This window comes from Orussus abietinus, unplaced genomic scaffold, assembly GCF_000612105.2.
Source record: "Orussus abietinus isolate OABI.00-Male unplaced genomic scaffold, Oabi_2.0 scaffold28, whole genome shotgun sequence".
NCBI lineage: Eukaryota > Metazoa > Arthropoda > Insecta > Hymenoptera > Orussidae > Orussus > Orussus abietinus.
Genome location: NW_019394431.1, coordinates 1,165,940 through 1,191,573, shown reverse-complemented (window position 1 = coordinate 1,191,573; position 25,634 = coordinate 1,165,940). Strand labels below are relative to the sequence as shown.

At 47.7% G+C, this 25,634-nt stretch overlaps 1 protein-coding gene across 2 annotated transcripts in view; it reads right to left on the bottom strand.

The window, feature by feature from the left end:
• The window catches only part of LOC105701340 (cadherin-87A), a 53,882-nt gene that overhangs the window by 11,910 nt on the left and 16,338 nt on the right, over window positions 1–25,634 (bottom strand). For both annotated transcript variants that reach the window (XR_001104207.1, XM_012428010.1), the window contains exons 2-3: window positions 13,270–13,319; window positions 1,158–1,375 (exon numbers count right to left, since the gene is read on the bottom strand). Coding sequence is in view for 1 of the 2 variants with exons in the window: in XM_012428010.1 (XP_012283433.1) it covers window positions 1,158–1,375; window positions 13,270–13,319 (268 nt within the window). In the remaining variant the exon portion in view is untranslated. The remainder of the gene's footprint in view (window positions 1–1,157; window positions 1,376–13,269; window positions 13,320–25,634) is intronic.

Here is a 25,634-nt window from a genome sequence, read left to right as displayed (position 1 = left end):
GGAAATTGAACGCCCCGGGAGAAATAAAGTCGCCCTGCGACGGCGAGCCAAGGCTGATTCAAAATGGCGGCCGTAAGAGGTCCTAAAAGAGCCGTCGCTTCGAGTTTTCCATCACCGATTTCGTCCCAACCGTCGGTAAATATGCGATTAAACTCGGAAAATCATTGAATGGAAATTGAAACTCATTTCTATTCATGCAAGATACGACAATTTTGCCTGGTTGCCTGCGGATTACGAGTGACTCCGTGTTACGGAAAATTAGAGAAAGCCTCTCTGGTAAAATCTGCTAATGATACGGTAATTGTAACAGGGAATGCCGCGCCTGTTATACCCAGTTTATATATTCAGAGAGCACACGAGTACGTTAACGACTGTATCATTTTCACGGCGTGTGGGTTCCATTTCGGTAATTACTTCCTTGATTATAACGTTCCTCTTATTAAACGACGTACAAAAGTTTCTTTCGCGGGGAGTAGTGCATTAGTTACGCGTTTATACGAGGACGGTTTCGTAAGTAATGATTATTACGAGAACGGCTCTCATCTGTACGTTGGTTATTCATTTTTCCCTCCGTCTAAAGGGGGCGATTTCGCGTCGAGGACGACCTCGATTTTCCGAAACGGGGGTGGCAAGCTCCGCGGCAACAAGTACATTTTCCCGTGACGAAATTCCTGTCGGAAGAACGGAATTTGTCGCGCCGCATCTGTCGCCGTGGTATGAATGAAATATTTGCTTAGCTCTCGAAGCGACAGTCGCGCCGTCCCGAAAAGGGATATCGAATTCCGACCCGGGAGAAATTCGAAACTTCATCCCTGGGGGGAAGTCACTTTTCCTGATGAAAAATTCGGCATACAGGGAGGAAGGGAAAAAGATTGACTCTTGTCATACCTCGTCAATGAAATGCGCCATTTACGCGTCACGCGATTTCACGAGTTACCGCTATATTAAAATATTGATACACCTATTCTCTGAGGATATTTTATAGATGGGTTTAATCAATCGTCATAATTTTAATATTTCAGATGAACACCTTACGATCCGATGGCTAGATAAATACCTCACGACCCCGTGGCTGGGCCAAGGTAATTACACGAGGATGGTAAGGACATTTAATGGATATTTTCAATTAATCATAATTTTTTAAATAGGATAAATACCTCCCGATCCAGTGGCTTGGCCAAAGTGATTACACCCGTGTGAGGATCGACGACGAATTTGTCCGTAAGCTGAATCCCGTATTTGACTGGCGATCCCTCGGGATCGTGCCCCTTCAGGACGAACACCTTCGAGCCGACGGGAGTGCCTTCCGGAAGCGGTAATCCCGTTGGATACCCTCCAGCATCCAGGATTGGCGGATCGTTCACATTGTTGCCGGCTGAAACACAAAGCGGTCGTTACCATCTGGGATTACAGCGTAACGCTTGCAAATTGTGGTCGCCGAGATATCGAAGTCAAACATTTGAAGCAGCACACACCGCAGTGTGCGATAATAGACACGCAAAGGCGTGTCGATATCCAAGTCGACAATAGTCCCAGTGGTACGAGTTTACGCGAGGTCAGACTCGGGTTCAAAGAAGTATCCCGAATACAAGAAGTAAATGGGCCGCGAAATAGCAGTTAAATGTAGTTTCTAAGTATAAAACTGTAATAACTAGAAATATCTCAATTCATTGGTCAGGATCGATAGAGTCGGGCCAATCTCGAGAGCGGTCGTTTCGTGAAGTTCCTCGAGAGAAACTCCGGAGGAAAACGCGCGATCTCGACTGCAAAGCAATACGTCGGATCGACGGAGCTCGTTCCTCTGGAAACGAGGCTGCCTATTCGATAAAGCTTTGCTTTCATCGAACGAGCGATAAGCGATCTCTCGTTAAAGAGGGAATCGGTCCCGGCCTGGGACTTTGAAGTTCCCCTTTGAAAATGGCAATAACCCGGGGAATGTGCGCCCCTGGCGCGAAGCGTTTCGAGAATCGTACTTCCAAACACGAGCTAGTCGATATTCGACGATATTGGGACAGCCTCTATCGACACGAGGACGAAGATAGGACACGCTCGTCTGCTAGGTCTCCAAGGATCTCCATTTTTTGATCTTAAAGTATCCTAAAGTACCTTAAAGTACCGCGCCTTCGAAAAACGACGTATTTTCTCGGGGATCTACTGCACGAGCTTTTTGAAAAGTTGAGGAACGATTGTGTTCTAATTTTTTTTTTTTACCGACCCAAATGGGTACACGGTTTAATATTTTTACTTTTGATAAATATGGGGAGGATTCGACCCTGAACGTCATTTCTATAACGACCTAAATACATACACTGAGGGAAAAATTAATTAAAAACCAGAAAGGTATTTCTTTGGTACTCAAGGAAATAGTTATCTGGTTCAGTGGATTCTTTTTTCATTTTTTTCTCGGTGTAGGAAACAGTGGAATATTTTTACATTTTTCTTCCGAGTCGACTTCGTGCCACCGGTGGATGGGAAAGGGGCAAATTTAACAGGAAAATCCGCGAAGACATTTGCTCGCGGATTTGCATGGAGCAGCTCCGAAAATCGAGCCGAGCCGGGAGGGAAAAGCGCGAACGTCCTCGAGGGTGCAATTCCGCGGAATTAATCGGAGCGAGTCGAAAGAAAGTTCGCTCTCGCCTCTCCCTCTCGTCCTTCCAAGGACTTTCGATGCACCCTGGGAATCCGGACCGCGCGAAATAATTAGTTCCCGGCATCGGGCTCCAATTTCGGGAGGTAGGGAGGGAGCCGCCGAGATTCGAATTAGCATTAAGACGAACGGCGAGCGGCGCCGAATCCGAGGTCGGGGATTATTTACACGAACGACCTCGTTCTTCCCAGCTTCATTTCCCTCCTCTTCCGGGAATGAGCAGGACAATTGGCTCGAAGATCCAGGATTTGCCAATTTCTCCGCGGGCACTTTTAAAGGCTATAGAAACTTAAGCCATGCCTCCACATATTAAGTAATCTTTCATGATAACGTTTGTTCACCCCGATACCATTATCGTATCAAACGGTGAATATTGGCACAATATTTGAGCGATAATTTAATCGGTAATTTGAATATCAATGTTATAGTAATTGCAATTGAATTAGATGTTTCCTTGACTAAGAATCGCCATGTTCGGCAATTTCGCCTCGATTTTCCGGACTTTTCTCCCCCTCGGGCAAACGCTCCTCGGAGTTAGGCATTGCCCGGTGTCCGTTTAACCGAAATTTCGCCGAGGACGTCGACGTCGGCGTAATCGGAGCGTCGAGGCCGCGGATTACTCCGACCGAGAGTCTTTAATTGGACGCGGGTCGGCCCGATGATTCCTGAAAATCCCGCCGAGTTTCTCCCAGGGAAAGAAGAAGAGAGAGGGAGAGAGGGCCGGAAACCGCGGCCGAGGGAGAGGCCGAAACTCATTATTTCGCAGTTCGACTTCCCAAGTTGGCGGAGCACCGCCGCCGCGAGTTATGGACGCCCGGGCGGCGTAAAATGGTCGGAAATGAGTTGCCAAACTCGGCTGTGGGCTCACCCTCAAAGCCGGCCAGGAAGCTCCGGGATGGCAAACGCGGGTAACGAGGCCCCTAACCAGATTTTCAAATTGCTTCGTCTCCGGGGGCGCCGGATTCGCCCCACGTTGGGCGACTTCCACGAGCAGGGACTCTTCGGGAAGGAATCGACTTTCCGACGGGAAGTCAATAAAAAATTCAAGGAAATCGGCCAAAAGGAGTCCCGAATTTTTTGCAAACCTTTACCAACATTCAAAAAAAAAGTTTGAAAATTCTACGCCCGCTTTCGAAGAGCTTCCGTTGTGTCCTCCAGGTGAAAATCCTGGAGCCCTCCCTCCTCGTTCTCTTGGAAGGTAAAAATTGTGCCCACAGTCAAACCTTTCCTCCAAGGACTCCTTCATAAAAATTATCCTCCTCCTGATCAGCGAACATCAAAGAGGAAATCCTGGGTTCCCGGGACATCGAAGGGAAGGCTGGGCAAATTCCATCCCGGCAAGAGGGATTATCCCGAGGGATGTTTAAACGTCGTAATAAAGTCGTTGAGACTTTTCTTTTGACCGGGCTAGACGAAGTCCGAAATCGAATTTTCGGGGCCTCTTGACTTTTCTCGGCTCGCTCACCGTTGTCGCAACACAGGAATATTGTTACAAACTCGTCTATTTATTTAATTCGGCTAATTGTCAGGCAGTTAGTCGCAATAGCTCGGTTAGAGTTCGCATTCTCCTTGGTCGGCTCTCCTTGGATCGCGGGAAACGGCTCGGGAAAAACCTCTTTCTCTCGGAAAAGCGATTTCACCGGCTAGGGCCGACCGGGATGGTATCTTCTCTCCTGGCTTTGCCGGAGATTGACGCGGGAAGATCCGACTCGCTGGCACCGAATCGCTCGGCTTAAGCTCGCTCCTCCTTTTGCGCGAATCTACACGTACGAGGGCCGATAGGAGTTATCAGGGTGGGAGAGCATGTTCCCCAGCCAATGGCTCGTCAATAAGGGATAACGTACCAGTGGATCAGAGGACCTCATCGAGAGGGGCTGTGCGTACCGGCAAATTGTCTCGTCCCGATTCCCTCCACTTAATAACCGGGCAATAACCGTGGACGTTCGGGATAGTCGCTCTCTCAAGTAATATAATTAATCCCACTTTTTTTTTTTTACTAATCGGCGCTCTTTAAAATAACGGAATTAATTCCATTTATTCAATAATCAACCGGAAATAATTACTTCAGATTAATCGAAGAGGATCGATCCACCATCCTCGTCGACCATTTCTGCACGGAATTCGGTAAAATGTTAAGTCGCGATTAAAATTGTGATAAACGCGAAAATGACAATCGTCATAAATGGGACTCTGCGATGGTTTCGTGCGGACCAATGGCTGTGACTTTTTTTCTTTCCGAGAGAAATTGCCAGATTTTGATCGGCATTTTGTCCCGGCAAGTTGCTTGATTATTTGAAAAAGAAAAAAAGGAGGAGGCGGAATTGATGCATTTTCTGTTCGAGGTCGTTGGGAAAATTGCGTAAATAATTGCCCACGCTCGATTGGACGTGGCACAAGTAATTGCACTTTTATCGGCGCAGCTGATGAGCTTTTAATGTAATTCGCGGGCGATTGGAGACGTTCGATTTTCAATAGCTCGGATCGGTGCTCGCCTATCGGGACGATTTTATGAATTCGCCGGGGACATTGTTCTTTAATTCCTGGACGTGGCATTTATTCGAGATCTCGATGTTCGAAAAGGATTTCCCTCCTTCTGCTCGAGTCTCGGGCCTATCGAACAGGAATTAAAGGGTAAGAAGAAGTCGGAGGCGGAGGATTCCGCGCGGATTCCAACTTGGTCGGGACGTATCGACTTTCGATAAAAAAGCTCCCTCGGCGAGATCGGATTAGGTCGTTTCTTCCCGGGAAAGTTGAGCCCGAACCTGGACGGGGAATATTTCCAACGGAAGAATCGTCATCTCCGTCGCTACACTGGTGAGCACTGAAATTGCATCCAATTATTGACGTTCTTGGGCGAACTCGACCGTACCATTTAATTTCCCCACATAAATCCCACCTTAAAGTGAAGTCACGCATTTCAGTGCAGCATCCGTGCCGTATCCGTCACGTCAGTGAAACCCGTTCAGACATTTCCGTGGTCGTTGCTGTTTCAGAATGAATAATTCCACGGCAATATACGAGCAGGCTGGATTTTTTTAAGTGAAACTTTTAAGAGACCCCAGTAGGCGTAAATTCCCACGTGTAATAATTTTTTGGATCAGGGTACCGATGTGTTTAAATGGACGAATTCTTCCTTTGGGAAACTCCGTTCCATGAAATTCTCACAAATCGGTGCCTCGTTATGTTCCATCCGACTTTTGGCAATGCACACGCAGTCATGAAGCGGGAGAGTAAAGTGCTCGATTTTCGCGAGCCGAGAAGCGAGTTGGCCAGGATTCCTCCAGGACTCCAGGATCGATTCCAGGATTCGGGATCTCCCTCGCCCACCGTAGACCCCGAATGGGATTTCATCGGAATGACCGTCGGTCTTCCTACCGAGCCTTGTGTCTCGAATCTGGAAAATGTCGTCCAGAAAGTCGAGCGTGAGGGACTCCCTAAGGATTTCCGGGAGAAGATGCCCCCTCGGAGGATCGATCGTCCTCGTTTTTCTCCCCGGATTCGGGGCTCGGTGTAATCTTCCGGGTTCGGAGCTTAGACCGTTTCGGATCGGCAATTGAATCGCTTAATATCCAGGCCCTTCTTCCAATTGATCCGCGGGGGGTCGTAAGATTCCGGGATAAATCCTGGAATACGGCTAACGAGGTAATTTTGCCGTACATATTTCGATAGGACAGTCAAAACTGTATAAAATGCCGTAAAGAATGAGATTACAGGCTCTAGCTAAAATATCAGTTAAATATTCTTTACCTCAATCTATCGAAATATCTTGCAAGCCCCATCTCAGTTCTCGTTCCAGATTTCCTAGTCAATGTGGGTTGTTACTAATTATTAAATTATGTCGGCGCAACCCTTGAACTTAACTTCCAGTATGAAACAGTAATCCTCCCTCATCAGCGGCTGTTTTTTTTTTGCGGCAATGAAATCGTCTTATTCTGGCTAAACGAATTTCACTTAAAAACTCGATAAGAGCAGCATCGCTCGGCGTTTTTTTTTTCATGACGTTTTGGAAACCGATTGAAATTACGATCGCATAAGAAGCTTCGTTAAAAAAGATTATACCCTAAATATTTATTTATATAAATATCGCGATCCAGCTAGCGTCCAGTTTTCGAGGTTCACTCCCACGGGCTACTTCCTAATCTTCGGTTTTGGAGTCGAAATTGAATCGCTTAACGCGCGTCGTGCACCGCATCTCGGGTATGCACGCGGTCGGTATGCACAGGGTACACAGGGCGGGATGTGCACGAAGTGCACCGGATGTACCGAGTGCAGGGGTCCCTAGGGACCCGGCGAATTACTTGAGGTTTCCGGCAACTGGCGCTAATTGAATTCCCGGATGAATCGAACTCTGCGAGGCGCACTCGCCCGGAATATTGGCTCTTTTCGGTGTTCCCTCGGAGAGACTCGGCCCTTCTAGCCCTTTATTCCCTCGAAAGGCGTGCGAACCCTTTGAAGAATCGCCGGATCAGAATTTGCATAGACATAAAGCGCTCGTCCCGATTTATTGCAGCCCCCTGGCACCCGGAAGTGTCCCGCTTTTCCTCCTCGAAATTCATCTCCGAAGTTATATCTGGCATCTCGACTCGATAAGACGCACATACTCTCCTCGCTACAAGTGCAATCCCGAAATTCAATGCCCATTCCTGGTCGACAATTGCCCCGGGCACGTTTGACTCAATTTATTAACATTGCGGAATTTCCGCCGACCGGAAGTGTCAGAACCCCCGCGCCGTCTCCCTGATTTGCTTACAAAGCTAAGTGCAACCCTTTGCTCTCGGTACACGGTAACTCTCGTTGCACGTGAACTCTTGATATATATATATAAACACGTGTTAACGGAATTTATTGCAACCTCGAAAGGTCTGATATTTTTAATGTCGGTTTATTTAGACCTGGGAGTGGAGTTACTTTCGTAAGGTGAGGGAAAAATTCTCTTTTTATAAATATGTATCGGGTATGTAGGGGGTATGTACACCTACGTACACCGGTAGGTCCTTGTTTTTATGGTTACACTGTCGAGCGTAACCCAGTTATGGACTCTCCTAAAGGGTTCTTCGACATGAAACGCCTGTAAAGGAAATAATTCACCGACGACGTCGATAATACGAGGGATACTCCTGGAGTAATGATAAGAGATGCGCTGAAAAATCATTATCGCGGTTTCTAGAAAGTGACGAGCCTCGTTACGCCACCGCGCGTGCACTAATAATTTCAAAACTCCCGGTGGAAGTGGATCAGCCTCGTAACAATGTCTTGAGAACGATGTCATTGTTATTTTTCTCGGCTCTATCCATAAAAAAAAATGATACGTAGCGAGCAATCATTTACATCTCGCATTCAAACTATAGTAATTAATAATTGGAATATTTCTCCATGTAGAGCAGGGTGGACGTTGCGTGCATTATTTCTTTCCTGAAAGCTCATGCATGATTGCGTACGTGCATACAATTTACGAGGACAAATCGACGCACGTCCAATCGGTCGACTAATAATCGAATGGTAATTAAATCAATTAAACGGTGTAGTCACGGGTTGTCAACCGAGCCGTTTATTTCCGTGGTGGTGTTTACCATCAAGTCTACGTAACGCTTTAACTGCGACAATTTTTTACCCTTGATTGAAGGGTACATGCAAAGGTACCGGCCGACGGGGGGAAAAAAACGAAGAAGCCAGATATGGTGAAACGTTGACGTCAAAATGAACGCCATCGGGGTGAATAATTAACTTAGGATGGTTCAGTGATTACCAAAGATCACGTTACGAGCGGAAAGCAGATTTTCGGCTCGACGAAGCGCTAACGCGGCGGAGGGGCGAGATATGGACGAAAGCTCGGCTTTTCACGGAATTTTCTTCGAAATCGAAGACCGGCTCATCAAATCGAGCCGGCCAATCATTACGGGGGTCGACACCTACCAGAAATACATTTATCGGAAACCCATTTCTCCTCAACGAGAGCATTTAACGTCGAAATTTTGGGCTCGTTAAAGCCCCCGATTTTTCGCCTGCGGTCCAAAACGGATTTAACAGCGACGAGCTTCATTCCGCCAATTTTCTTTTTTTTTTTTGAAATTTCATTCACAATTTCTCCCCTGGCAAAATTCACGGTCAGGAGATTCCTGGGTACGAAATCCACTATCTAGAGAGAGGGCCTGGAATTATGAATAAAATTCAATAACCATGAATTCCTGATTTTGAATTTCAGCGTTTCAGAAAGAAGGGGGGAAATCTCGATACGTATATAAAAGTCGCAAGATCGGAGGTAACCGAGAAAATTGAATTTTCGCAGGATTTCTCGAAATTCATCCCAGGGGTTTGAAAGGGACTTGAAATGGTTATTTTTTTAGAAATGGGTAGATAGGAATACTTTTTATTGAAATCTCTTAGACACGGGTAATTGTGAATATAAATTTCTGGTCTACGATCTCCGGGTAGAAATGGCGATGCCGTCTACGTACCACTACCCCATATCCCATTTATTAGATAAAAGGGACACCTCCATACTTTGATATTCACTGCGACTCGTAATTCTGGAACGTCGTCCCGAGAGTATAGCACCCCTGTCCCCGCCACCCTCGTAATCCCGACGACCCCTGGAGAGTGCACGGCATGTACGACAACCCCTCGCGGCAGCGACGCGGAATCCTTTCACATTCTCGGCGTTATTAAATCTCAAGTATCGAATATTTCTCCCGGGGGAAGCGATCCGTCGACGGGGAGCTGCGCTCTTCCCGGTACCGCGGCGTTAAACGCGCACCTCGGAAGGACGTAGTCGACGTCGGCCGTCGACGGCGTCGCCCCGACGCGGCGTCGACGCGCCGTTAAGAGTACAGTCTCGTCGACGGGGGACCAACGAGTTTCCGATAAACGCCGGATGCAGTCGGCCGTATTGCTGAATAATGCGTGCCAGCCCTCGAACCACCCCCGCGTCCATTCGCCATCTCCGGGGAGAACTTTCCCGCTCGTAAAAAAAAAGAAAAGGAAAAGAGAGGAAGAATAAAAGGAAACCGTAAACAGGCGCCACCTTTCTTCCTTAAGTATGCGCGGTCGTCCATTAGAGTCGAGCACCCCTTCGGGGCGTAAAAGAGAAACAGAAAAATAAATAAGCCAAAGGGTGGCCTTTCTTTCGGAGCGGCACTCCCTCGATCAGCTGTTCCCTCCTTTTAAAAAATGTCCACACATGTTACGACCAATTGGTGCGATATAGACGTGAAGCTTAATGTTTGACGTTTCGAGATTAAGAGCTCTTGAGGGAGTACCTATTCCAGGGGAAATTAAATACACGAGGGTGTCGCGGCAGGGAGGGTAAGGCGTTTTCCGCGATTGTTCGTCATCGGGCGTCGTGTCCTGGACGAGGGGATGCATCCGCGCGGAGAGATTCAGGAAATCTTTCTGGAGAACGTCTCGTGCGTATTTACGTCGACGCGATTTTTCCAAAAAATCGTACGCGGCGATTTTTCCACCCGGGGACGGCAATTTTCCAGAGTGGGTCCTGAGGAGCACGCGGCGACGAATCGTCCACTTTGCGTCGAGGGGAATATTTAACGTCCTTCGAGGAACCGCGAGGATTCCCTTCGCCGAGCTGCACGCGGGCCTGAGAAATGTCCCCGAGCGACGCGATGGATCCTACGCCTTCCCTCGGGAAGAATGTTTAATGCCACTCCCGGATACCGAGGAACAATGGCGTCCCCTTTGTTGGGCGAGGCCGGAGGGCGGAAAATCGCGGGAAAAAATGGGCCAGACGAGGGATCGCTTTTTCGCGCGGGTGGTCTCAATTTCCTGGAATTTCGGTACCCTGGGGGATGATTTTCACCTACACGTGGATATTCTCCCTACTTAGAGTTAATTTGAATTTTCGAATATGGATTTCCAGAGATCGACTTTACGTCGCGGAAATTAGTTCACCGGTTAGGTTAGGAGTTCCGGTTATGGAGTTTGGATATCCAGGGGATGATTTTATACGTGGATGGTGTATTGTTGGGTAGGATAGGTTCGATGAGTTCTTGTTTGGCCATTGTCGGATGAAAATTCAAGCCTTGGAAGCGATTCTCCAAGTGGTAGCGGATGTTGCTTCTTGCCTGGGATGAAAAGCCGAGGAGAGGGACAATCGCCTCGGCGGGACTCGGGGGACGTCCCTCGGGAATCGCCTTAAGGAGCCGGCTTGCGCCTCGTTGCACGCGCACAGACGGAAAGACGCAAAGCGGTGGTTTCCATCGACGCGATCGATCGCAACGAGCCGCGGCGACGTGGCGACATCCTCTCGCCGACCCGAGATGAAGGTCCAAAGATGAAAGCCAGGAGATGACAATTCAAAGTTGAGAGCGCGAAGACGAGAGAAATTAAAGATGAGAGCCCGAGGATGAGAAACTAAAGACGTAAACTGAAAGATGACGACCCAATGATGAAAATCGGAAAACAGGACTAAAAATGAAAAGCCAACGACAAAAGCCCAAAGATGAGAATTGAAAAATAAAAATGGAAAAATGACAACACGAAGATGAGAATCCAAAAATAAGACCCTAAACATGAGAACTCAACGATGCAAAACCCAAACGCGAGAACCCGCCATTAGGGCGGGTTCTCAAAGCAGTTCCAAATCTGCGGCAAAGCTGCACAAGGGCGTGCGAACCAGGGATCGCGTTGCAGCAAGCTGTCCCAGGATGCACCAAGCCGCATCCCGGTCACCTCAAGGATTGTCCCGCCCGGGGCCACCCTTTAGGGGCTTACCAGGTTTCAGGGAAGCTTTAAAGCTCGCAGGACCTCGACAAAGGACATCCCTAACGAGGCTCTCGCGAACTTCCGGCGACGCAGGTCGGGCCATTTCCTGGGGGACTCGCGCATCCTAGGAGCGCACCTCGGGGAAGGTGCAAGGCTTCCCGGCTTTGAGGTTTTCCAGGAGATTTCCTGCGGGACCCTCCCCGATTGAAATTTATTGTTTGCCGATGCGATCCCCGAACTCGGGGACGGACTTTGCGGCCGTTTCTCCTCTCCTTGCCCCGGAAGTGGCGTCGACCGCGGACGAGAATGTGTCTCTGCAAGCACTGCTGAATTGCCCCCCGCAAAGCGAGAGGTTCTCGACCAACAGACGAAGGGGTTGTTGCGCGTCTCGAGGACGTGCACAGAGGAGCCGAGTGAGCCGACAAATGAAGATTCGGTAGGAAAATGAGCATCGCATCACACACCTCCCTCTTTCGCCTCCCAGAGAAATCTCCCGACTTTCGTGAACCCTACACACACATACATGGCGAAAAAAGCACAGGACTAGTATCGTAAATGTTTATCTTTCCCGTTCCACATTCCATACATTTATTTCACGCCACGATAAATTCCGCCCGCTAAGGAACGAAAGCGAAAAAGAGAAGGAGCTTATTTCATGTCATCATATTTTACTTAACACTTAATTATCGTTAATACAATTTCCCTAAACGCTTTGGTTAGAATAATCGCTTTAAATCTGCCAGACAATTCCTCGGACCTGGAGTGGAATAACGATGAAAAGAGGTTTCACTTCGCTATTCCTTGCGTACAGGATGCGATCCTTTCAGGAGGGTCGAATAGGGTCGCAAGGACGAGACCAGGGGGTGAAAATGTCGGACCGAGAAGGTTAATGAAAAATCGAGACTCGGGGATGCGCGAGTAGTCCAAGTGGACCGGAAGGATCTGAACGGGTTCCCCCATCCGTTTAATCGCGTCCTGCCGATGGGGTTGCCGAGTTTCCCCCAGGAAATTCCGCTCGGCGTGAGACGCTTAAGAGCAGGACCTCGGCTCGGATTTATTCGCTCCTTTGGCCGGAGGGATGAAATCGCGTGCCGAGCCCGAAGGGGAGGCGCAACGCCGGGGCGAGAGAAAGAGCTCCACTTCCGGTAAAGAGGTCGCAGGAAGTACCCTATGCCGAGGCAGGAAGCCTCGCGAAAGTGGTGCGTCTTGAGGGTCGCATTTCGAAATTCCAGAGGCCGGGTCAAGAGCGATATTTCGAGGGACAATAGTGACTTATCGTCGGCCTCGCCGGACACTTCACCCCTGCTCGACGATCTCGCCCTTGACGCCGAGAAAAATGCCCTAATTACGCCCACCCTTGCTACGACCACGAAGAAAAAAAAAATCATACTTCCGTGAAACCTCTGATTACGCCAAGTACTTCCTTAAGAAACTCCAGGTCGAGTTCAGTTATTTGCGATCCGACTTCCGGACTACATGGGTCGCTTCACTGATAATGGGAAAAAAAAAAGAAAAAAGTCGGCGGTCACAAAGAAATATGCATTGCGCCAACAAAGTCGTCGAAAGAAATGTCAGAGTAATTGAAATTCGTTTAGATCGGTGATATCAATTTTTTTTCTTCCTTGAGAAAATAATTATTTCTTGCAATTATACATGCCTTGGGCGACAATATATCTTTCGAAAATATATATTTGTTCCGGTAAATCTGTCTTCTTAGAGTGGTGCCTTGTTTACAGGTAGGTATTGTAATGAATGTCACAATTCCGCCCTGAAAATGATATTCGGAGGGAACGCATGGTTTTTATCATATCAAAAGTACTAAAATGCTTGGATAAGAACGTGTTGATTGTTCATATAGAAAAAGTACATGCACCTTTATTTTATCATACTCGCAGGTGGAAACTCACCTATGACGCCGGCCAACATCCACACGCCCAGGATGGCCCCGACGACGGACCTGGAAGCAGATAAGAAAATGGGAAGTCAATAATGGTTTAAAGCTCCTTTTTCTAAATTATATTCTATAAAGAAACAAATCTTCCATATGTGTAAGAAAAATACAAGAAGTGTAGGAAGAATTTCCTCAACCCTTTCTTCGCAGGACCTGAAAAGGGGATGCCCTAACGAGGCCTCGTCGTCTCGGTCCTTCAAAAACCTTTCCTCGGAGAGGGCGCGAGGTTTTTCTACCCCCGTTTTCTAAGGAGACTTGTCAGGATGTATAAGACCCGGTGCAGCGTCACCGGGAGTTCATTACTCCCAGTCAGCGGCGTTTAAGGATCGTCGTTGCGCCGAGAACGACGACGTTAAGCTCCCCCGAGTGATACGGCCTCCTGGAGGCCGCGATAGTTTATGCACCGTATAGGAGGAGCTGTCGGGACGATAAACCGTTGAATTAACGCCAAGTGGAGTGGACGTTTCCCGTGTAAAGCAGTCGAGTCACGGGGACGAGGACCCCAGATCGGCCGGAAGATACCCCAGGAAATGGAACGTACTGTTGGAATAAATTCCCAGGTTAAGGGAAGAGATTTATGACGCGGGGTGCATTCTCCGGCTGCACCGATTCTCCTCTTCCATCCGAGATTTTTGCAATATAAATCAGCCGGTGTCGTTAATTAGCGACAAAATTAAGGGATTAACTCTCTCACTCGTGGACGAAATTCACGAGCATGTACGTACGTGGCAATTTGTAAAGTATATACGGTGTATACATAACATATACTGTATTTATCACTCGACGCCATTAAGCGAGTGATAAAGGACGTCGTCAATAGTGCCGGAGAATGAAAATAATTATAATATGTAAGACGGTGCAAGATATACATTTTTGGACCTTAACAAAATTCCATTAATTCGTCCGGGAATTTATAGAACCACTCGGTATTATATTGTATATTTGATTAATCGCTTATATACGTTGTTTGTCTATAAAGGGATAATTGAAACCGATCATCGATGAGGATCGACGATGGGTGCACAATGCGAGGGTTTCACGAGGATGCGACGTGTAATCCGAGATAGTCCGGGCCCGTAACTAGTGATAGCGTTTATCAACCCTTCGAGAGGGGCCATATATCGTATAATGGTATAATGACCATCAAAGTTCGCCCTATCGTTTCGCGCCGACGGTCGGTTTCTTGTATAGGATGCAGTTTATCAGGGGACGTTTGTCGTTGGTCATAAACGGAAATTCAATGAGCATTCTAGTCCCCAGGATTCGATCGGCGATAAAATCGTTCGCCTCCCTTAATATTTTACGCAGCAGGCGGACAAACCGAGAATCGAATCGCGACAGAAGGCTCTCTTCATTCCAGTCTTTATTTATTGCCGTTTATAGGAGAACGTTTGTTGCTGGTCATAAGCGGAAATTCAATAAGCATTCTAGGGTCGCTAAGATTCCATCGGCGATAAAATCGATCGCCACCCTTAATATTTAATGCAGTCGGCATACAAAACGAGAATCAAATCGCAAAAGGCGCGTCTCTTCCCTCCAGTCTTTATTTACGTACCAGCGAAATCCGAATCCGGGATATCGTCGTCGAGGGAGAAACCGTCGACTCTCGTTCCAGCGAACGCCTCTTTATATTCCCGTTTTCGAAAAACAGGAGCGGGGGCATAGACGATTCTACTCGAGGGAATCCGATCCCTCGGGATCGGATGGGAAAAATCGCGAGAGGGGTGGCTCGCATGCGAATCCGCGCCGAGAGACCCCTGATAAGCCATTTTACGTGCAAACGCGTGTTCCGCCCATTCTAAAGGAGGGACCCAAGAACCTGGTGATCGAAGAAACGTTTTTTATGACGCCCTTGCTCGCACTTACCTCGAGGAGGTCCCTTTACAAATGGGTCTCATCGATTCTTCTACAGGACTTTCATCAGAATTTCTACTCGATAGAAGGATTTAAATTACGAGTTAATTAAACGCCACCGAAATGGGCACTAATGAAATGGGCATTTATTTCAATGTGTATTTGAATCTCATCTCGTATTAAATTCAGATACATTGAAGCACGACTTAAAAACTAATCGAGAGCAAGTGGAACTGTCTACATTTTTTTTTTTTTTTCAGAAGAGTGGAGAATAATTTCAGAATTAATGGAATAGGTGTCACACGGGTTAACGTCAGTTAAGGGGTTACCCGTGGTGTTAACGCCGGTAGGGATGTTTCATTTTCTGGTTTTTGTGGGAAAATGGATGTGAAAATCGAGGAGGTGGAGGGGCTGAGTAGGGTCCCGAGATTCGGCAATCAGCCCCGAAATTCCGCTCCGGTCTCCGCCCTTATCTCTGGGCGATAAATCCACTTTAAACCGTAGAAGTAACTCCCTTTAAACCGTAATTAATACGTCAGAGCTGGCGAGCCTCTCCGGGATAATTGAGGGTCTCTGTCGACCTCTCTTGGTACTTGGAAAGCCGGGATGACTCGCTCGATTTCCCGGATCGACCCTGGACCGGGGAAGCGTCGATCGATCGATCGATATCCGCGGATTCGCGAGTCGCCGGGCTTAATTGGTTCGATGGTTTCGTTATACGCTCGACTTAAAACGGTATCAAGCGACGAGCGTCGAATTTCCTCTCTCTCTCTCTCTCGCTTGTAAAATTGTCAATTTCGCTCGCACGCCCCGTTTTTTTTTCAGCGCCCGTCTCGCTCATTACTTTTCTATTTTTCGTCGATAAAAATCGAGGGTCCTAGCTCGCCGAATCAAAAAATCACCAGCGAGGCATTACCGGATCACTCGAGTTGAGTTTTAACTCGGTCAAGTATCGCGAGATGAAATGTCGTCAAAACATGGAAACCGGAAATTTCGATATCTCGATCCGGGTCTTTTGATTAAATTGAATCGACGAAACGTCCAAATGGTCCTTTCGATCGAACCAATTCATCCTAGATTCACAGCCTAAACTAAAAAAAAATGCCACTGACCCAAAGACATATTTTGCTTCAAATAAACTCGAATGAATAAATAGGGTACATTTCTTTCGAATTATGACCATTTATTTGAATGAAATTCTTTGAATTAACGAAATATTTCTCTGGTTCACTGAATTCTTTTTCTTGACTCGCCACAAGCGACAAATCGACCAGTCAACTGTCGCGAGACAAAAATTCGCGAAAAATTGGAAACTTCGACACCTCGATCCGGGCATTTCCATTGACACGGCTCAACGAAACATCCAAATGGTCCCTTTCGACCAAGAAATTTCATTTCAAATTCGCCCAGTCGCGCCGATCATTTCCTCGACTCGCGAACAAGCGACAAATCGACCGATAAATCGATACCCGCGAGTCTCGTGGTCGCCGGTTTAATTGGAGCGGGGATTTCGCGATAGCCGACTTAATGGCGGCGCGTGATGCAGTTTCGCTCGTGCCGTTTTTGCAGCCTCGCCCGGCGAAATCTGGTCGTGTCAATTTTTTCATCTTTTTCCATCTTCTTTCTCTTTTTTTTTTTTCGAGGGCGAGGATTAAAATAAAACGACCCGAAATCGCCGTTCCGGAAGCGCGAGCTCTACGGCGCGAGAGAGAATGGCGGGAAAGAGAGAGAAAAATCCACCAGGATTCGCCGGGTCGCCAGTTTTTCGGATCCCGCTAATGGACGCGAAACTCGAAACGGGATTTCACCTGCCGAGCAAATTTCGGGAATTGAATTAGAATCGGGTGCGACCAAGTAACGAGAATCGGGCGCGAATCCCGACTGACGGATCCCCCGGGATAAGTTGCACTTTCAAAAATAAAAAAAACATATTGTATTCCGTCACACTTTTCCAGACACGACATAAGTACTATCTTTTATAACATTATATACACGTATTTCATAAACATGCATTTTAAATTTAGTACACGTATATTTTAATTTTCCGGCACTATTTCCGAAAATTCCACCGCTCGTCATGAGTTTCTAAAACCACTTTGAAATTCATGAAATTTATGCCCGTTAAATTCATATTCAAGATATAAAAAATATATAAATAAGATTTATAATTTTAGTATAAATTTGTAAGAGCGTAGGAATTTTCGCGGAAATTCGGTAGTTTCAAATCCATGCCCATAAATCCCGTGCTCATGAATATATTTATATCCTTAACGGTGCTACGTACATCGGGATGAAATCCGAGGTTCCGATTCGATTAATTCGGCGCCTTTTTGCACCAATAAAAAGAGAGATTGGCTCCCACCTGGATATGCGATATCGGAAAGTTTCTTTCCGTGACGCGTTCGCGCACTCCCGGTCTCGTCTCCCGACTCGGGTTCGTTTTCTTGCCTTCCCTCGGGAACACCTGCCGGCCAACTTCCTCCCCCTCCCGGAAAACTTATTCCGATGCTCTTTTCCGCACGCACTTCGGCTCCGAGAGAAACTTCCGAGGGCCGAGTCGAGTCTGATCGTTCCTTATTGCGGAAAGTTTCCACATCCGCGGAAACTCCACCCACCCCCGGTCCATTTTGATTATTTTCATATTACTCCTGGCGGCATCCTCTTGAAAATTGAATTTTCCACGTGCCCAACAATAGTCATGATTTCGCAATTAGGAATGCATGGGTTCGTGCGTTGTTAGTAATTTACCCCTGGGTCTCTTTTTACACGGTGGATGCGCCCCGTGAAACAAGAAAACGTGCAAAAAAAGGGACTCATTAAAATTCATGGAGAGAACGGATTCGCGGGAAAAAAAAAGAAAAAAGAAAAATTACTTTCCGCGGCCGTGTCAGAGTTAATAAAACGTGTTGGAGAAGAACACGGAAACACAACAATCGCGTAAGGGGAGGAACACCGAGGTGAAAAAAGTACAGGGTGGAAGGGTGCGTAGGTGAACTCGAGACGACTGATATCGGCACGTTATCTCGAATAAGGGGAAATGTTTTTCCCAATTTTCCGCCGGATTTCCATCTTGTGTACCTTCGGCTAGCTCTCGACATGTCGCGCTTATTACGCCCAGGGTAAAGGGCCTTAAGGGGGTTAATAATTTTAGCCCGCCCTGAGAGCTTGATTATACACTTTAAACTACCGACACCGCGAACTAATTATAACGGCAAATCCCTTTTTCTCGTTACGCATCTCCCGCCGTTCGTCGGGCCAAAGGGCAAAGTAAAAAAGAGGCCGGAAGTACGGTAGGAAAAAAACAACCGCGAGACACTTCCATAAAAGGGAAAAAGATGGGACGTCACCTCGGAATCTGAGGAGGGACGTCTTACTGGGCGCGTGTAAAAAAAAAACAAAAAACAAAAAGAAAATAAAAAAACCGGGAGAAAAGTTGTCTCTCCCGGCGGTGACCTTACGTTAAGAAATTCTCAAACTTCCGGTCCCGAGCGGCGAGATTGCGCGAAGTCGAACTGCGGAAGTGGCTTGAAAAAATATATGAAAATATCTTTCGAATGTGTATAAAATGTTAGTAAAATCTAGAATTTTTTTAAGTCACGTCGATGCATCGATAGAGTCGATATCGACGTGAACGCTAGTATCTACACTCGACTGTGTCGACGGCGTAACGAGAGGTCGCATTCGTCAGGGCTCGAGGAATAATTCCAAGATTGCCGGGAGAGTAACTCGCGGAAGTACCGCGCGGAAACGTCGCCGGGTATGCGAGATAAAGGTCCGAGGGGGTGGAGGGAGGGTGCCATTATCGCGAGCTCGCCATTCCCGGCGCGTCTTCCATTAATCCACTCGGCATTATCGATTCCTGCGTGTGCGTGAGAAACGGTGCGTGGCGCGTGACCGGATCCGCGTGCGCATACCGCGGAATACGTAATGCGCTTCCCGTTACTTGCACGGTACCTCCGTAACCCCCTGACGTGTGCGAGGTCGTCGCAAGTAACACCTCAAGTGAATGTAATAATCTCAGGTCGACGTAACGAGGGGACCTCCAAGGTCCATCCTTGAGACACTGACGTGATCCAGTTTACACTGAGAATGAAAAAGTTCATCGCACCCATCCCCCGTCCATCCTTGAGACGCTGACGTGATCCAATTTACACTGAAAGAGAAAAAGTTCATCGAGCCGCAGAAATATATCTTCGCATGGTACCACAGAAATATTAATGTTAATTCGAAGAATAATTATTTCCGTCAAATAATTCTTCTTGGGATTAACGAAATATTCCCATGGTATTGTTCATTGAATTATTCGGTTCAATGACTGATTTCTCCTCGAGGTGGTAAAAGGTACGAAGTGAACGTCGCGATATCTCGGAGTCTCGAGGTCTTCGGAGTTCTCTTCAGGGTGTTCCGCAGAGCTCCTCCCGGGATCCGACCGAGGGCGATCCTCATCCATTTCCGGTCCATCGACCAGGAGGGAAAAGATGGATGGGCCCGAAGATTAAAGCCGGATCCTCGTGCGACCACGAAACGGCTAAATAATGGCCGTCAGGCCTCTTGACTTCACCCCTTAAGTCAATATCGAGAAATAGGAAAATCCCTGAATTATCTCAAAAATGATACGACACGCAAGAGGGATTAATTTACAACCTGTCGAGGAGGGTGGAAATAATTTCTCTCAATTTCCACCCCATCTCGACATTTCCTGCCCGAGTGTCCTGGGACGCATCTTCCAGGCTTCGAAGCCCTAACTCTCGACGTATTACCAGGAGGTGGTGCGACACCCCTTAGAGCTGCCGAGCCTCACCCTGGGCGTATAACTCGGGGATCAACTTTCGAATTTCCAATAACGCAGCCAGACGTGGGCGCAGGCACCGGAAGCGGAACTTCGTAACGCCGAAGTTATCCCGGGGGTCCCTTGGGGCGCCGCGACGCCCGGGAAAGGCGGCAACTTCCTCGGGGAAAATTCCCTAGAGTGTTCCACATCCCGGGGAAAATTCGTTATCGAGCCTCGAGGACGAACGTGCCGCCGTATCTAAAAAGCCCGTCGTCCTCGACCTCAACCCTTTCCCTACAATTGACTCCCCCTATCGCATTGAAAATTTCCTCACACCGTTCACCGAGCGCAAAAATTGACTCTCCATCGAGATTAACTTCCCGGACCTAAACGATCATCGTAAAAAAAGGTTTTTTATCTCTAACAGGATTAATTCTCGAAGAATCGTCGATATTAAGAACATCAAGACCTCGCGTGATAAGGATCCCTTTATCACCGATTAACCGCGTCACCTAGATCAACGATTTCTTTTTTAAGGAGGATCTAGGTACAATCGGTGCCTTGTCACTTGTGGCCGACATTGCTATGTACTCGGGAGGGTGGCAGGACGTCGGAGGGGATAAAAGGCGGAGAAAGGGTTAACTCTCGGAGAGGAAGGAGGTGAAGGATTTACGAGGAGTCGATGCGACTCCTAGGGAATTTCTCGAAATCGGGACGGCCCCCTAAATCGCGAGTCAGGTGCTTATCGCGAATCGCGGGGGGTGGTCGGGGGTGGACACACCCCAAGAGACGCCGGCCGAGACAAAGGGTGATTTAAATTAAATGCTCGCCTTTTCTCCAAGCCACGGGGGCTGCAGCTGCGCCGGCTACTCCTTTTTCCGGCCTTTTTCCCTTTTACGCTTTTCCCGTTTCCCTCCCCCGTGGGTCGCGCCGGGAGGGGAGCACTTCGCCTCTATCCACTTTCATTACGGGCGCACCGGCCGGCCGGGGTTACTGTAAATTACGAAATTCCTGCTCGCGGCAAATTATTCGAGAAGCCGGTCCGACGAAAAGAGGACAAAACGCCGGGATCGGGGAAAAAAAGGCGCACCGAGCGATCCGGCTGCAAATTGGCCCCGAATTGGGGTGCGATTCCGCAACTGACACCTGCCTTCTACAACCCTTTCTCTACCATGACGCAATGCCTTCCTTTAATTCCTCTAATTCATCCCTCGAAGACCCTGTCATAAGAATTGATAAGAGATAATTCGAGGATTCGGGGATCTCGGAAAATCTTTTAAGAGTAAATTCCCGCTCGGGGACACCCTGGAGGACGTAATCCAGCGACTCGGAGGAATCCGCCATACGCGGTGCATCGAAATAGCATTTTTCCGCTCTTATCTAGGACTCGGGGGCGGATATCTCCAGGCTCTACCCGAAGGATCCGCGTCTTCCGGGAATTCCGGAGTATCTTCCCAGAGGAGGATTTTCCCAGGAGGGGTGGAACGGTTCCAGGAGGATAGGAGGAAGGATCGACCGAAGAGGTCGGTGATTCCGGGCCGTTAGCCCGATAACGGCGAAACGTAGGATCGGGGATTTGGTCTGCATCCCCCTGCACCCCCTTCCGTTACACCCTACACATCATAACGCGTGAAAACTCCCCTCCAAGCGCCCTCCATGTGCGACGAACGAACATGTGCAGAATATCGCACAATCGTAGGCCCACCCTCTACACGTCACTTTGAATATCCCGATAAAAAATTTTGAGAAGGCCGAAAAATCTCCCTGAAAAAATAAAATGGGAATTCGTAGGGAATTCCCAGTTTACCTGCATTCTTTTTCTTTATAAGTCCTATAAGATCCCTTATCAATGTCTATCAGTCCCTTATCAAATCATGGGGGAATTCTCTCCCCGTTATCGCGTTATCCTGGGAACTGGAGGGTGCAAGGTGCAGTTTCGGATAGAGAGGGACACTTCATCCCAGCCGACAAACATTTATGGCGAATTCCCCTTTTTATTTCAATTTTATCGTTTTATCTCGATACCTTAACAATTTTGCCCCCCGTGGGTGGTGGAGTTACTTTTTCCTTATCGCGTTATCGGGGGAACTGAGGGTGTAGGGTGCAATTCCGGCAGTAGGGGAACGAATTATACCCGATCAAAAATCGACACGAGAGGGAAGTGCACGTTACCACGATAACGCCGTTACGGGGGGCCCGAATCCTCCGTTACGGCAGACTCCGCTTGCAGGCCGTTGCATATAACACGGCTGCATTCGTGGGTAGGGCCATCGCGTGCATCACCTGCATACTCGGAATACGCGACATGGCTCGGCCCTCATAACCTCCAACGGCGAATCGTCCTTGTGTGGGTGATCCGCGTGTCGCGATAAAGCCCCGAAACGAAAGTCCTTTACGGGGCAGCCCGTTTAACGGCGGCCAATCATCGGATTACCTCGCGTACCGGATCGCCCGGGAAAAGCTCCCGAAATGGCAAAGTCACGTTTCCACGAATGCCAATTTTTTTTTTTTTTTCCCCAGATAAGCCACGACCCTAAAACCTCCAGAATACACTCTTTTCGTATAAAAAATTGGCCAGAGAGAATTTAGAGAAATTTCATTTATGTTTCTACGAACCTCGGCTCTGGAAATTCCAAAATCTGAGTACTTTCCTTTATCAAATATCGACAGTGGAGAATTTAGATAGATTATGAATATTATTTCTTTTTTTCTGATAATCCGTGATTTTAGAGAAATACCTGGCCAACAACTTTTCCTTTGTCAGCATTCAACGGTGGAATTTGGAGGTTTCTAAGAATTTAATTTAATTTACATTCTAGCTAATTAGAGCATTCTCTGTACTTTCTATCGCTCATGTCGGAAGTATATGTGACAAAAGTTTATCTTGTTCTGGGACGAAAATGTAGTATGTCCTGGTCTCCATTAGAAAGTGGAATTTTCACCCGAGCCGGCCTCGCGCGCGGTTTCCCTCTGGCTCGGCCTTGACAAACGGTTAATAATTAATATTTAATCGCCTTGTTTTTAGTATTCCCGGCACGTAGGATCGTACCATCTTCTCTGCAGTTTCAGTACACGGGTATATTATTTTACTCACACGGACACGCAAGGAACTGATACACTTTCCTTCCCTTCCGCTTTGTTTCCGTCTCGAGTGGAATCGATTCCTCGAGTAGGCGCGCTCGCACGGATATATGGTTTTCGATATTTCGTTTTTTTTTCTCCTTCCTCGGGATAAAATAAGGCCTTCGAGAAAGGCACCCCTTCTTTCTAATCCACATCTGACTCTCCGAAATTCCTTATGCCATGTTAAGAGGAGATGCACTCTTCCAATTACGTCGCGGTAAGAGAGAAGTTCGTACCTGCACTTCTCTCTCCCCGACCGAGGCGAGTGCAATTCCCTCCTCCATTAATGCATGAATCAAAAAGACGTTCCTTGGAAAAAGTTTCCGGAGTAATGCCCCAACTTCCGGCCCCGCGATTCACCGGCCAATTTTTCCCGCCATGAATATCTTCGCGTAGCGCAAATTTCGCGAATTTCGCGAATTTCAGGAATTTCGCGCCGCGAGAAAAGTCCATCTCTTTTATTTATATTTTTTTTTTTCAACGTTGGGAACTCGCCACCATTTTAGTGGGTCCGGATTTTTGTCCTTTCATGCAACTCCCTCCTCTATTAATGCATGAAAATGTCATTCCTTGGTAAAAATTTCCGGAGTGCTGCACCAAATTCCGGCCAATTTCGCCCGCAATGAATATCTAGCGGAAATTTCGTGAATTTCCTGCGGCGAAAGAAATCCATCTCTTTTCTTTTGCTTTTTTTCTCGAGGCCAGAAATTCGACGCTATTTTCGTGGATCCGGATTTTTATGCTCCTCCTCGGGGGCTTTATTGCCCAATAATTTAATTGTAACGACGGCGAGTAAATCCGTAATTTAATTGGGATCGTCCTTAAATCTGGCCTTAGGAGTTGCGAAATTCGCAAATTACTTTCCTGGGAGTTCCGATGCACAATGTCGGGACGTTTCCCTCGGAGTATAATAAGGGGAACTACTTTCGCTCGAGTGTTCTTATTTAATATTTTCCGAGTGCAGACGGGAGGGGGACTCGGCGTCTTTTAACAAGGAAGGCTCCATAGAAAGTTTAGCCGCGATAGCTCCGATCCGAAAGAGTGATGAGGTCGACTAATTACTTTTAAACCTGACGCTTTTACAGTTATTGCTCTTACCGAATTGCTTCGAGACTACCCCCTTCCCACCGGGGAGTAATTTTGCGCGATTTACTTAGCACATTTAACTGCCAATTTCAAAGTAATTTCCATTAACTCGCACCCGACAATCTAAGATCGAGCGTAATTAAATCGCCCGATCTACGCCGTCCGAAATAAAATCCTAAGAAAATTGAAATAAAAACTGTAACAAATTCGCGAAAACTAAGTCATGGCATCGAATTCCTAATTTCGGGAAAACCTAGTACGTTAAAAATGTATGAAATTTGTAGCCACGTTTGTAAGACCCCGAGGAGCAATTTCCATAATTTCAGGGAGGAATCCCTTATAGAAGGGTCCTATCGATATTAAAATATTCCCGCATAATAAGATAATAATAATTTTCGGCCAAGGCGTCTCTCGACACCTAACAAGAGGGTGCATCGATCCAAGGGGGAAGGAGCACCTCCAGAGGGAAGTGTGCTTTCTGCTTAAAGCAGCAGAAAAGGTAAACTCGAGATTCGAGTGCGATGGCACGTGCGCAAGTGGCCTCGCATAAAGTGCAAGTTGATTGCGGCTGATCCGAAAAAGCGATGAGCTTGATTAATTTTCGCCAAGGGTGGCACTTCCGCGCCGACATTAAATTCCGAGGGCTAATTGTTAATCAGAGCCCGTGGCATTAACGAGCACGGGAGGCTGGAGTGATAATGGGAGGTAAGAGATATTTCCAAAATATGTACAAAATATTTCCGAAACATTTTAAGCATCGCGTCGAGCGATTTTTCATCGCAATTCGGTGCACTTTGGAGCATTTCCTCGAATCGCGCAATGCCGTGGCAGCGACTCCACGTTCGGCCCGGCCGATGGGTTTCGATTGAATCAATTCACCGGAGTGTCGGACTCGCCCAATTACTTTTAAACGGTGTCTCGATGTCGTTATTGTTTGCCTCAAGTGACTCCGTCGTTGCAATCGAACGGGCCAACGAGCACGGGGAGGTTCAGGTGCAGCGGCTCCGCGCGCTGCACCGGCGGGATCGATTCGCCGGCGCCCGAGCGTAAACCCACAAATCGGCAAATTCTCCCGCGTATCCGTCGCCGATATCAAAAAACTTTTCCCACAAAAGTTGTCCATCCACATCCGCCTGGCAACTTTCGTCCGAGATATTTCCCGCTACTGCGCGACGTTGACACCGAAAAGCCCATTTATCGCGAGCGATCGCCCCGGCCGGTTAACGGAACGGGAGAAAAGAGCCGCGATATCGCGTTGCCAGGTGCCGGCGATACCATCAATCCGAATGACTACTCCGTTATGGTCCCCAATATATCACCCTTTTTCAATGCACCCTCGGATGGTACCAAAAAGAGTCCAGATGACAGGACCACCCGCCCTTTCGGTCCGTTAAAACACACCCAGTGGAACGACAAGTGCCCATAACGGCGTAATTTGACCGGTAATTTGGCCGGCGGCACTCATTTGAAACGTCGATTACTCTCCG